This window comes from Haliotis asinina, chromosome 2 (assembly GCF_037392515.1).
Source record: "Haliotis asinina isolate JCU_RB_2024 chromosome 2, JCU_Hal_asi_v2, whole genome shotgun sequence".
Taxonomy (NCBI): domain Eukaryota; kingdom Metazoa; phylum Mollusca; class Gastropoda; order Lepetellida; family Haliotidae; genus Haliotis; species Haliotis asinina.
Window position 1 is genome coordinate 8,617,558 of NC_090281.1, and position 14,181 is coordinate 8,631,738.

General features: G+C 41.6%; 1 protein-coding gene across 1 annotated transcript; it reads right to left on the bottom strand.

The window, feature by feature from the left end:
- Positions 1-727: 727 nt before the first annotated feature.
- On the bottom strand, positions 728-13,936 carry LOC137273214 (outer dynein arm-docking complex subunit 3-like). Its single transcript, XM_067805717.1, has 12 exons — positions 13,676-13,936; positions 12,493-12,570; positions 9,701-9,865; positions 9,056-9,160; positions 5,857-5,979; positions 4,944-5,066; positions 4,467-4,497; positions 4,036-4,148; positions 3,515-3,675; positions 2,971-3,133; positions 2,287-2,427; positions 728-1,543 (listed from the first exon to the last, which is right to left on the bottom strand). The coding sequence occupies exons 2-12, from the start codon at positions 12,511-12,513 to the stop codon at positions 1,328-1,330; spliced, it is 1,362 nt and encodes a 453-aa protein (XP_067661818.1). The 5' UTR covers positions 12,514-12,570; positions 13,676-13,936; the 3' UTR covers positions 728-1,327.
- Positions 13,937-14,181: the final 245 nt, after the last annotated feature.

Consider the following 14,181-nt stretch of genomic DNA (forward strand, 5'->3'; position numbering starts at 1 on the left):
AGCTTCAACCCTACAAGTGTCTTGGTGACATTTCCTGTCAGTATTTGTACCAGATGTTGTACCCATCCAGTGCCTCCTCTGTATTGTGCAGCCCATCCTCAGTACCAGTCTGGCGTTATACGACATCCGTCCATCTCTACAACCATGCATGTATATATATCTACAAGGTTTACAATAAAATGTAATTTTCATGCATGTTTTTTGTGTTTTAACCCACATGTTTGTGAGTTGGTCGAAGATTCCAGTTTGTGTAGACTAAGGGGACCATCGTACCAAAGCGAGTGGGTGAGTGAGTTTCTTCTGGTGTGGTGTCTCCAGTGACAAGCAATACACCAACAGACATGAGTTCAGACTTGTGCAAACAGACAAACAAGTTGAATGAGGTATGTTTATCTCCATTCTACCATTATTGCATTATTAAGATTTTTAAAAAATACATACTGGTTTGGAAAATCAGAGATATATAACGTGATTACATACCTCTGAATTACTTTAATTAACCAGTCACAATCCACCTTTTACTGAGGTCATTGCAGAAAAGGGCTCAGGAGTGGTTTGAGCAGACAAGTAATTCCTTCCTGAGTCATGGCTTGAACCATAATTGCTGCCAACTTTTTCACACAAAGTTTTTGGGTTCGAGTCAGTCCCCTGTTGAAAATTCTCTCTTCATTCTCTTGATCTGGGTAAGTTGTTTTTTGTTTTATCACAGAACCTCTACATCAGTGAGTGAAGACAATAATTTGGAAACATTTATTCACAATATGATTTAGCATTTTATCTACAACAGAATAATATTAACAACAGAATGGCGATGATAATAACTCAATACCAAAACAAGATTTTATATCAAAAGTAAAATGCAATCTTATCTTAGTCCTTACAGTAGATGCTGATTGTCAAAACCAACAAAAATATTCAAAAGTTTAGGTTTAATTAACCGATATATGCATAAATAGAGCTGTTTGAATAGATTCTATTTATGTCGTCTAGCTTAGATTCATGATGGACAAAACATGTGAGGACAGTCATTGTTTACAGTAAACATGTCCACATGTTTCGTAGGGGGACATTTTGTGGGGTCTCATACTTGTGACCAGCCAAAAATAACTGCTGTCTGTAAAGCGTATTAGGGGAATCAGAAAACCAAATAGAAACTTTTTTAGCAGACAAAGAAATGATTTTATGTATGTGGTAGTTTACTGTGCAAAAAACTCCTCCTTCAAAAGTTCAATAAATCTTACTGTTAGGGGCAAGTCCATTCAGATTCAGCAAACATTCACAACTGACAAACAAAGATGACAAACAAGATCGAACAACGCAAGTGGTTCTATGACTTCCTGGTTTTCCGGCTCTTGCGCTTTTTGGGCTTGAGCTTGGTTCCAAGGATCTCCTGACCAAGGCGTTTCACATCCTCACGGGTCAACAGACCCTCGTTGTCCTGGTCGTGGTCGAATGTGAAGTCGTCGGAGTCGCTGTTGTCCTCCTCGTCCAGGCGGATGCGGGTGTTCTCGGCAGGCAGGCGGTTCTCCAGGAACTCGTGCAGCTGGAACATGCACGTGGACCACGTCAGTGTGAAAGTGTTTTATATACGTAAGTATACAACTATACATGTTAGGCCGCAAACCCATTAGAAAATAGACCTCAGTTCTCGCAACAGCTACACAAAGATGAACGTGTAGCTGTGGAACACAACATAGGGTTTAATTAAAGTGAATCTCCGTATAAACTGGAGCTTGCGCCATCTCATGGTCATCATCGAAACTACCTGAATTTCCACAAACAAGTGGAAAGGAGCCCTTACAAAGCTGCGTTGTTGTTCCCAATCAGTGTCCGTAGGTATAAGGTTCCAAATTCGTACCAAGCTTTTGTCAAAATGTCTGTGATCACACAACAGACAGTCTATCTTAGTGGTGGTACGACTTATGTCTTAGTGGTGGTACGAGTTATGTCTTAGCGGTGGTACGACTTATGGAAGTGCTGTGATAGCCTTGTAGAACATGGCCCAGACCATACATTTGACCAACCACGCTTTAATCGGCACTGACGCTAAACTTCCACATATTGGTCTGGTACTGGGTTTTTCTTGATATAATTACATAAAAATCAACTGTCAACAAAGGAATGTGGGTTTAGATACATGGTACAGTACATCAGTTCAACACGGAAGTCGACCTCATGAACCAACAAAAACGTTGCCTGAGACCGGAACAATAACCTTGCAGAGTTACCAATTTGACCGGCTTTGACAACACAAATATCTACCTCTTTGGAAAGACGCAAGCTTACCTTTTGCCCGTCGAAGTTTTTGGGACCGACAGCTGCCCTCTCGTCCCCCTTTCCTGTAACTGTGGCCATTAGCTTGACCAGACGCCGCTCACAGTTGGCCAGGTCTTCCACAGGATCCCCCTTGGTGAAGTTGTGATGAGGCTGCAGCAGGACGGAAAGATACACAGCTCCATCCAATGAATTATGGATTATATACTTAAAGTGAATATAAATGACGTATTTTATAGCTACACTCGTGGTGACGTGCAATGGAATGTGTCAACAGCGATTCCCTGGATGACTCTCTGATATACCATCAGACATACCAGGGCAGCTCTTGTGTCAGTACCCGTATGATAGGGACACTTCGTTTCTGTGCTATTACTTCTACTTTGGAAATCAGCATATTCTCATGGTTACTCAATAACAGTCTTGGTCCCTACAGAGAACAGGGAATGAGAGGAGTCATGGGAGTTTGTTTTACACTATTCTGCAATGTTCAGATACAGGCTGTAATTCCTTCAATTACTTAGGGGGGCCTGAGATATGTCTTGCCCGGAATTTATGGAACCTTGGCCAAGTTAGAAGCGTACCCATGAGAGGTGTAACGTGAACATTACAGTAATATTTAAACAATGAAAATTTAATTAGAAATGCATTGCTTCCACCATCACTGGCTCGAAGCTAGTTAACACTGAGTCGTACAGGTTTGAGCTTGATTTCCTTCAGTTTGTCAAAGAGGGTGGCGATTCCCTTCTGCAGGTCCAGCAACAGCTTGTCCTTCTTGTCCAACGTTTCCAGCGACTTCACCCGCCTCTTCTCCTCCTTAGACGCGTAGTCTTCCATGTCATCCACGAGCTGACGGCCTCTGCAACACCGTCATTGCAACGCAGCCTTACCACTGCCATGGCAACATAGCCACGGTAGCACTGCTACAGCGACGCTGTCATAGCAACGGCTTGATATGAACATCATAGCAACTCCCCTTTAGCGAAACGTTTGAGCAATATTTACTACAATGGGCAATAAGAAGAAAAACACAACGTTTGAATAGATTTTCTGTTATAACTGCAGCTCTGTATAACGGAACAAATGTTCAAGGGCACCTTGCGCCATCTCTCATTTCAATGATCCATTAATCACATATTCACAACTATATTTCCCTGAACACAAAAAGAAGTTGTTTCTCAGGATAGCCAATACTGGGTATTCTTTACCAGGGGGAACATGAGTTACACTGACAACCTACTTGGCGGCTTGTCTCTGACTGGTGAACTTAAGTTCTTCGAACACCGCCTTGAGTTTGTCCAGCTCCTCTTGCAGCTTGGCGCGCTGACAATGCTTTTCCTTCTTCTGGTGCACCAGCCTGCCCCTCGTGTTCTCCTGGTTGGCCACGCGAAACACCACGTCCTGGCCACAGATGGAGCATGTTACAATACATAGGCAGAGACGATGACAGGTTGTGGTTAGACAGACAAATGGTGAAGCAAACAGGCCGAGAAAATTATCAATTGTAGTTAGACTGTGCAACAGACAGGCAGAGACAATAACAAATTGTAGTCAGACAGACAAATGGTGCTACAGACAGGCACAGACAATAACAGCTTGCAGTCAAACAGACAAATGGTGCAAGAGGCATGCAGAGATAATACCACACCGGATTGCCGTCAGAGAGACACGCGGTTCAAGAGACGGAGGCAATGATGGATGGCAGACATCTAGACAGAAAGACAGACAGACTCATACGGGCACAGACGGTTTGTTCCTCACCTTGATGTCCGACACGTTGATGGCTTTCTTGATCTTCTCGAATGCCTCCTCTAGTGTCAGAATCTTCTCATGGCGACCAGCCTTTAACGCCTGCAGCCTCGAGGACTTCATATCTGGCAACAACATCATTCAATAAATGAAGTATTATTTCTTCTGATCCATGCAAACATAAAATACGTAATCGAGCCTGCCGGTTTCCTCGTTTTGGCTTCCTTTCCCATGACCTACTGCCCTAAGATTGTCCTGGGTTCTGATATGATAACTCGATAGGAAACAACTCAGATTTACTTGACAAGGCACACTCCATGTTAGATAAATATATTTTACTGTATTATGTAGGAATAATGTGAGACGCAAAGAGCGTGGCCAAAATGGTGGTCACGAGAAACAAGGGCGCCCGTTGACGGGACTAAGAAAGAGAGTTTACTCACCGGTGCTCTCGCTCATGACGGACATTCTGGGCTGGAACGACAGGTTAAAACACAAATCAAAACTGAATATGTAGAGAGACCTGGGTATAGATTTTTGAAGCTCTCCTAGTCGTACGTTTATGTTAATATATAGCACTTGCGACTATCTTAGCACCAAGAGAGCTTCGAAAATATTGGCCAGGTATATTGAGACAACCTTTACATATGACAGAGTTCGGATCAGACAAACCGGTGACTAACATTACAAGCATGTGAAAGTTGACGACATGGCGGAACAGCCACACTCAGCCATGTCATCCGATCCAATTTCGCCCCAATGACGTTACAGGACAACCCAAGACGAATTACCTCAAAACTAAAAAATGCATCTATCACTCCCTTTCCATGCACAACTGAAGTACGACAGGATCGTAATGCTGTTCGACATGGTAACCAGGGAGGGGTCGGGGCACCTGACCGGATGCTGGTTTTACCCACCCTCTTCTCTGTCCGATCCACTGGCTCCTTCCTCCTCTCCACTTCCTTCTTCGTCTCGTTAAGCTGCTGGTCACGTGACCGCTTAGCTTGGTACATCTCACGCTCCATGCTCAACAGGTTTGTCTGGGAGTGAGAGAAACATCACCATTATTTAAAATACACTAACATTTGTATTGCGCCAGTAACCAGCTCGGCTGCTAAAAGGCGCTTTGTTTTTCCATCGATCACTGGATGTCAATCACAAACTGCACGTCGGATTATCAACCTCATCCTGGAGATCATACAACCCAATAGGCGCACCGACTTAATCTGGCTTTCTCATCCTTACGAGGAACCCATTCGTAGCTAGGTGGACTGGGACACATGGTCACAGTACTTAGTCCAAGTTTACTGCACGTTGCTGTACCCACAACTGTGTTTGCACGTATTCATGTGACCATCACCCGATCTTGTACCAACGGATTCAAGGGTTCTTTTAAGTGCACAGGGTTGTGTACTGTACACCAAGGGTTGTGACACCAGTGAAAGAGTCTGCACACAAAGCTGACTCTAGGATTTTTACACCCGGTTACAAGTGGGCTCGGTCCCAGCACCTCAAGCTAGCAGGATTACTAGCCTGGCGCCTTATCTATCACGCAGACCGCCACATACTCATCATGGAATATATCCAATAACTTCCGATCTGCTTCTCTCCCACGCCAAACTGCTTTGGCTGTTCGCTTAAATCTAAATAGAATAAATATTGAAGCATCACATCGAAAGTGAAGATCCGTGTTACAATTGTTCATCCGCAAAGTAAAGCTGGCCTACTATCGCTCACTCACTAATGAAACATGACCAACAATGTCAGCAACGCTACGTATTTCACCCAGTTACGTGTGTTCAACTGTCAATCAGGAAAGTGGGTTCGAACCCGCGCTTCTTCGCTGCTACTGATGGCCTTCTCATTCATCTGTTTGAGTTCCGATAGCTCTGCACGTGCTTCCGTCACCTGCTGCTCCATGACGTCAAGTCGCTTGGGGTACAGACGGCACTCCTGGCAAACAATGATACAGTTGGTTGTTAAAGGGGCACTGATGCGGAGCGAATAATGCTTCTCGCCAACGGTCTAATTACGAAAGCAGACCGCAAATTGGTCAGCGCCCACTCCTTCGACCGTGACGGACAAAGGAACTGGGCTCCTGTCCATATTAGCAAAATTTCTTCACTTCAGTCAGGAGGCCGGATGCCCATCACATGCCATTTGTTTAAAAATATCCATGGTATTCCTTGTCTGATCGTAACCATATATCCCAGCAGTGTAGTTCTTTTCGGATGCTTGGATGGTATACTTACTGATCCAATTTAATCCTATTTCTGTGTTTTTAACCTCGATATTTAATCATGTTACATGAAAATATGATGTCTACAGGCACGTAGCAAGCCATTTGTTTCAGTACGGAAGATTGCAAAGCTTTATAGTTAGGTAGTTTTGAGTGTTGGTTCAGCTGTGATAGCAAATAGCATACGTAAATTTTGGTAGCTATGGTAGCTACAATGGTTTATTATTTATGATAATAAAACACACAGTTGATTTATTTGAATTCGTAAACAAAAAAACGATGACCTTGGCTTTGGTAGAGAAATCTGAAAATTGTCTTACGTAAAAAACACCTTATTTCACTTATTTACCAAAGTACACAGCAAATGCCTGTGTGTATTCCTTATGTAACGAAATTCCGTCGGTATCCTCAAAACAGTTTCGGCCCATAAGTGTTTTCAGGCTGCATGCGACACAGAGATTACATCTTCCTTGCTGTAACTCGCGCTTGATGGTGTAAACCTACACGTGTTATTTGTCATCATTCTCTGGATGGTCAATTCATGAATTTATAGCAGGTATAATTAGTAGCAACACCACTCGGTTACTCAACAAAGGTTCCCATTTGGCATTTCTCCTGTCTGGAGTAAATACTCAACATTATAAATTAAGGTCTGTAATGGCAAATGTATTGTATGTTATGTAATATGTGCATGTAAGTGATGCAAGAGGGTCTATCAGCTGAGTTACAAAAACAAACATCGATCAAAGGATTAACCGATAACACACTGATTGATTAATTACTTTTATCTTCTAGCGGATTTGTCAAAAGGCAGTGTGTGTAGATGACTACACCCTGTCGTAAAGTGTGAGTGCAAAAACAACATCCTTCAAAGAATTAACCACCCTTGCGTTGATTGATTGATTGCTCAATATTGGTCAACTAAATTACTTAGAATAGTGGACATCATACAATTAGTTGCCAGGTGTGCTATCTTGGGAGACCAATGAGAGGTTTATCTAGTTTTCACCAACGAAAGACGTGAAACGATGTGTTACTTTTTCGCAAATGAGACAGTTGTAAGACACGCGACACAGAGCAGGATTATTTACCAGCTGCAGATGAATGGAATACGATTTCTTTTACGTGGATATTGATGGATACATTCCTGAACAAGGTAGTAGCCTGACACTGTTGTTATAAAATTAGTCTGTTTTACATTCATTATTTGCATTTTGTTTTAATTTATTTGTTGTAGCATTCAGCAGAATCTGTATGACAGAAAACACACACTAGATCGCGTATGTGTGTGAAATAGGATCCACATTGGCAATCTATACAATGTATAAATGTTGCTGTTATGTTAGAAATTTACTATGAGTATAAGCAAATCGTGTGTTCTTTTATTAATTTTCAGAATCATACAAATATGACAATAAACTAATTAGGGTTATGAGACAAAATATAGAGACGTACATTGGCTTCGTTATTTTTCCGTCCTAATAGTTTTTTACCATTTCTACCACTGGCAGATGATTAACCTTCAAAGTGTTTCATTTGTTTTCATAATACATTTGTAATGAAGTACAAATGACTTCACCTCAGTTGATCTGTCTATAATTAAACTATCAATTGCGCTTACGGACTGCGCAGCAGAGGTCACGAACCAGTCACGAATTCTGGGATATCATCCGGGTACTCACGGGAAAAAAACAATAACAAAAGTTTACACCAGTCCACGGAAATTGCTCCGCATCAGTGCCCCTTTAAAGTACAATAAGTTTTCTATATTCTTCCTGAAACACATTTGGTGCTTATATTATCTGCATAAAGCCAAAACAGTACCCCTTAGATAAACATTTTGAGAACTGCACATGCATGTACACACGCGTGCGCGACAGGAAATTGTCTTCATTTTCGTCGAAACCGAAAAATCTGATTATGATGCAGTAACTTTTATGTTCATCATCCTTTACAGACATCTAGATCCATAAAATACGATCAATTTGAGTTTGTGCGGCTTCAAGCATAACCAATACTACCTGCACGTTTTTTCCGTCTTCATCAAACTCGAGTAGTTTATTCTTGCCTAGATTAATAGGAGCAATGACGTCACCAAGATCAGTGTTATCTTGAGTTTAAATAGCGGCTGAGTTTTTTTAATGAACATTGATATACTTTTTATAGATAACTATCTACATCAATACAGGATTAGCCTCAATTATTTTGCGGGACAGATTCCATGAGGCGTGAAAGGCAGAATGGCGGTTAAAATGCTTGGTCACTGAAAACCACCTATGGTCCTGGGCCTAGATTTTCGAAGCTCTCTTAGTGCTAAGATAGTCGTGAGTGCCGTACATTAACATTAACTTAAAGACTATCTTAGCGCCCAGAGCGCTTCGAAAATCTAGGCCCTGGGCATAGACAACCTCCCAGCATAAATGCATGAGGTCGTTCAAAAGACCTTCACGTTATTACGATAATGAAATATTATATAAAATAACCTTGACTGTCGATTCTTACCTTCTACACAACCGTTTTTCGCAGCTCTCTTCGCGCTCAGACGGTCGTAAGTTAATGATAATGTATAGCACTTACGACAATCTTACGACCTGTCGTAACTCTATAACTTATCAAAGGCTCATGAATGTCGAATGTTTCGTGGATTGGACCCAGGTTTATGCGGAGAAGGTAAAAATGGACAGTCAACGTTATTCTATATAAGATTTCATTATGTTGGTAACGTGAGGGTCTTTTGTACGACTTTGTGGAATCAATGCCGTGAGGTACGAACACCCTAAGTACACCTACCTCCTGCATGTGCGCCAGGATCTCCTCGTATCTGCCCGTGATGTTACTAGCGGCGTCAAACTTGATCCGAGCTTTGTCCAGTTCGTTCTGGAGACGCCGGTAATTCTGGATGCAGAGTGAGTGAAGGAGAGAGGGAATGAGTGAATAAATGAATGTGGCTGTCATGGCGTAGCTTGTTCAACGTCGAAACATAGACAACCAAGGTTAACTGCTTTGTGCATATGCACAGGCTGATAATTACCTGTTGCGATTTGGGCATTCCACTAAATAATAGTTTCTGTTTCATGAAGGAAAACTGAGAACGTTGTTTGAATTATCGCCTGTACACCGAGACGTTCAGACGTACGTGTTCAATAAAGGATGACGTCACAGTATAAATACGTTATCGTTTAAACATGGGTGTCATTCCTTCACGTTTCTAGTGATGAGGCTGGTGTACTTGATGCTATAACACCTTGCATGTTATAAACCGTTTATAGCCAATAAACCACTACAATGTGAAACAAGAGACAAATATGGTCCCTGGTTTCTCTCGTTTCTTTATAGGTTCCACCTGAAATCCAAAATGAAAATTATCAGAAAGAAAAAAGAAAGTACACTTGACACCAGTAATTATAACCGTCTCTGAGATAAGAGATAACTGACCCGCTCTTTCTCGGAGTTGTAGTCATATGAAACCAGATCCAACATTCGGGATAATTCCAATTCCAGTTCTTCTAACTGGTTTTCCTTTTGCGTTACTTCATGTTGCAGACTGTTCAACCTCTTGCTGGCCTCGCAGACTTTCTGGTCCATCACGCGTATGGCTTCCTGTAACCATGGTAACGGGGATGTGATAACAAGGGACATTGTTGGAAATTTGAATGCATGCATTTCATAAGAAGAATGACAAGTGTAGTGTGGGGTTCACGTCCCTTGTGAAACAAGCACGGGAAATTCTTCAGAATGGCATACCCTCGGTTGGCCCAGTAGGCACAGTTCACCTGAAACAATTGCTTCTTTTGTACAGGTTTCTATTCTCTAAATATTCATGAACATGGAATGAAGCAGATATTTGAGGATGGGGAGACTGGTCATTATATCATGGTCATCTGTGGCCGAAATATTTGTCTCAGGTGACGTGTTTGCACAGGTTTTCTTTTTAACAAGCGATGCATACACAAAATACCTGTTTAAACCTCGGAAGTATGTAATGTATAAACTTCGGAAGTATGTTACATGCGTATCCATGAATACATTGGGTTTAACATTACACAAATCAACAAATGTTGACATTTAGGGGATATAGAGCTGTTATTCCACAGAACGATAAATTTAGATCAGTGGTTGTGGACAAAATGTACAATGACGGTTGAACTAAACGAGCAAACCCTGTCTCCAACGCTATCCGATCTATTAATGGTATTTTGAAAAGCTGAGATAAATACAAATGTGACAATCTGTCAGTAACATTGAGGAACGTTCATCCGAAGTCCGACAACTTATGGTTACATAGACTCGGTCATAACAGTAAATGGGAATCGTGAATTGGCGTACAGTCCGAGCCGACAACCAGACAAGGTTCGTGAATACCTCTAGACTAAAGCTTAGTTTCTGATTATGTAATTTCGACTATAACAAACTAACCCATTTTTAATTGAAAAGGAGCCCCAGTGAGACCAGAGATTCAGAACCTGAGGAAATCTAGACTTGCTTCAGCTTCAGCACTGCAGAGAATGCTTCGCAGTACGCAAAATAATGTGGTTCGGGGACTGTGAGACAAACTAGAATACTTCCCACATCATTTGCGGTGACCTACATAGACCATCAAAACCAACCCCCAAAAGACCACGGTCGCACAGCCTCCCCGGCAAACCAAAACAATTCTGATACACCTCAACCAGAAAAAGATGGCTGCGGATGGTCACAATTGGCGAGTTTCCAAACTCCTCCCCTATACTTCTCAAGTTGGTAAAGGATTACATATGTTTCTGGATCTCATCGGGGTTTTCTAGCGCTTCAAGCCATGCCCGTGATAAGCACGTGCGTCCGTCCCTCATTCGGAGACTCCAGGGCGCGTTTTATTGTCTCAGCAGTTTAAAGTTAGTCGTCTGCTTATTTCTCCATTCTCCCGGGTGATGATGGGGAGAAACTATCGGCTCCATCTTGTAGAAGAGGAACCCACTGTCCTATGCAGAGTAACATGATGTGTTTGTACTCTAAACAAGAGCTCCCCAAATCGCCCTGTAGCGCAGTTGGTCATGGTCTGGGTTAAATGTCGGGCAGTGGCATTTTAACACCGGATTTTAAGGAAGGAATGGGTGTCCAACAGCTGATTGCTTGTCTCCAAATATTCAGAATCAGAATGACTGTATCCTACATACCCTTAGACAGAGATAGCTGACACCACTAGTAACTGGTTCGCTTTCACAATGACCTTATACAACAACTGGTGACTTTATTATTCTACTATAAATGCACAGTGTGTATGGGGTTTTACGGGCTTTTCTTATATCTATGAAAAAGTTTTTTCACAATCATGACTTTTTATGTGTGTGGTGAGTCAGTGGTTACTGCGCGATCATGACAGTTTATGGTCCAACAATAGGAACCATGGTACATATCACTTGAGCTTATGCGATAGGAAGCAAAATGAAAACTGATCACAATGCACTGAAGGCCCTTGGGATGACATCGCTATCTTGACGTCACTGTAAATTGATGTCACGGATATCTTTGCCACTTATTGGCAGGTAGCATGCAGGTTTGCTGTATTAATCAAGAGACTTCTTTAATATCTCTGGCAACTCAATTGGTTAGTTGGAGATTTTGCTATGGAGATTGTTTATTACTGCTGGTCAGCTAAAACATGTGATAGATATCAGATATAAAACTTTTGGTGTTTTATATTTTGGTATTTGTGTGAGGGAGAAGGCGGTGCCAAATTAGGGCTGACTGTTTTGGGCTTTTGTTCTGATTGACTGTTGATTGCTGTAATGATATGGAGCAAGAAGTCTGCGAAGGCAGAAGTATTGATGCATTTATAGTGAGTGAGTTTAGTTTAACGCCACCTTTAGCAATATTCTAGTAATATCACGGCGGGGAACAACAGAAATGGGATTCACACATTGTAAATGTTGTGGGGACTCATCGGCTTGACAGGCGAACCCTGTAACCACTACGGTCTACCCCGCCTCCAGGATTCATGTGCTGACAGAGTTTACACATCGGTTTTCTCGTTTATAATCATAAACTCAAAATGAGTGGTGCGAACGGTAATCAGTTGTCTGTCACCTTATTATCTACCTCCCGAATAGGCAATGTTGATAACACTATCCATCAGTTTGTTTCTAGACGTCCCTCGTTTCTATGCCCAGTCTTCTATTGTTAACACGTGTATGTTTTCCCATAACAAATGTCAAGCTTTGTGTAGACAGTGACCCAGTCAATATACCTACCTCGGCTGTGTATCGCTGCATGGAGAGCAGTTCCTCCTTCCGGTTGTGAAACACGGACTGGATCACGGCAGTGTCCCCCTGGGAGGCAAACAATAAACTAATTGCAACATTTGTATCATGATTTTTTAAACATTACAACGATCTACTAACTGTTTGAAAAAGACCACTTGCAAACGTCTTTGAGGGGCATTTTAGAAGTTGTAAAGATGAAGGAATGCCAGGTTCTACAGCTTCTTTATTGCAGTGAGTGCGACTTTTTGGTGTAGGTACTAACGCCGTTATCAAGCGACTATCAATGGAACTTCGTTTTCTTCACTTTTGGGTGCCCCGTTTCTCCGGCGACGGATTACCTGAAACCTGTTCAACCAGGTTTCAGAAATACGCCTTTATCTTCAGGCGATTCTTTCTTCCGAGAAGTAAATGTTTTGAAGAAATGCAATCTTTGGTTAAATTCAGAAACACCGTGTGATACGTGCCGTGTGTTGGACGTCAAGATGAGCATATCTATGGGTTAATGAATCACGTGTTCGAAGTCATATTAATTTTAAATTAGTAATATATACACCAGAACAAAAATTCAGCCCAACTGCCCTTTAGTCGCCTTTTTAAGTATCTGCAGGAAATGTCCACTGATGCCTTTGAATTTTGATGCTGAAATGTTTGTCCAAGTGCAATGTCATTACTTATAGCATTACGGATGGTCAAGTTTGAATGGGAAGCAGTCTCTTCAAAGACAATTACAAATTGTGACAGACACGTAAACATAATCCCATATGTTATGTTGAATATATGATGTACATGTGTACAATGTAGTTATGCTTCAATGTTGTTTTGTTTACACGTGTAGCCGACCGGCTAGGTCCTGATTCAGACATCCGAATGATTCGTGTATCCGAACAATTCAATAAAAAATCAAAGTGTCCGGATAAACGAGGTCTGACTGTGTATAAATTAAACCATAAGTAATTGGCACGAACTTATGAACTATGTCGGTTTCAATTCTAATATCACATGACGATGTTAAAACATGTAACATGGAATAAAAAGTTATAAAATGTTTTGTTTTCAGATTAACTTAAAATCCATCCTTGAAAAAGGTCTAGTTTTAGGCGGTTATTTTTATTAATATTACAGCAACATGCATATAAGGTAGTTTTACAATGATCATATTATCAGTTCTTACGTTGATACTTCTAGACAGGGCAATTCGTTTGTGTTTGTTCTCCGCTCGTAGTCGTGCAATCAGCTCCTCGTTCCTTGTCTTGAGAGCCTCTGATCCTTCGAAATATGCCTTTCCATCTCGCTCTGAAACAAACACATCCGTGTCACGGGTTCAAATGAAGACGATAAGAGACGGACATTCGAAACGTAGATCAAAATCAGAGGGCTTTGTGGTAGAGCATGCTTTGGGGCCAGCGCGATTTGGTTTCATGAGACAGATCTTGAGAATGATCCCTCCGGCAATGCTTATTTCATTGTCGTTACTCAAAGAGCGACAGTGTTGATTTCTGTTGAAATACCAGGTTAGATAACTCAAATGATTTCACGTGTATACAATAAAACACGCACGCCGGTGAGAAATAACAACAACATATATTATGAAATTTGTTCACCTGAATATTTTTAAGTACAACTGCCTGAACAGTTTTCAACCAAATATTGTTTTAAGCAGCAGCTGCAACGTGAGAA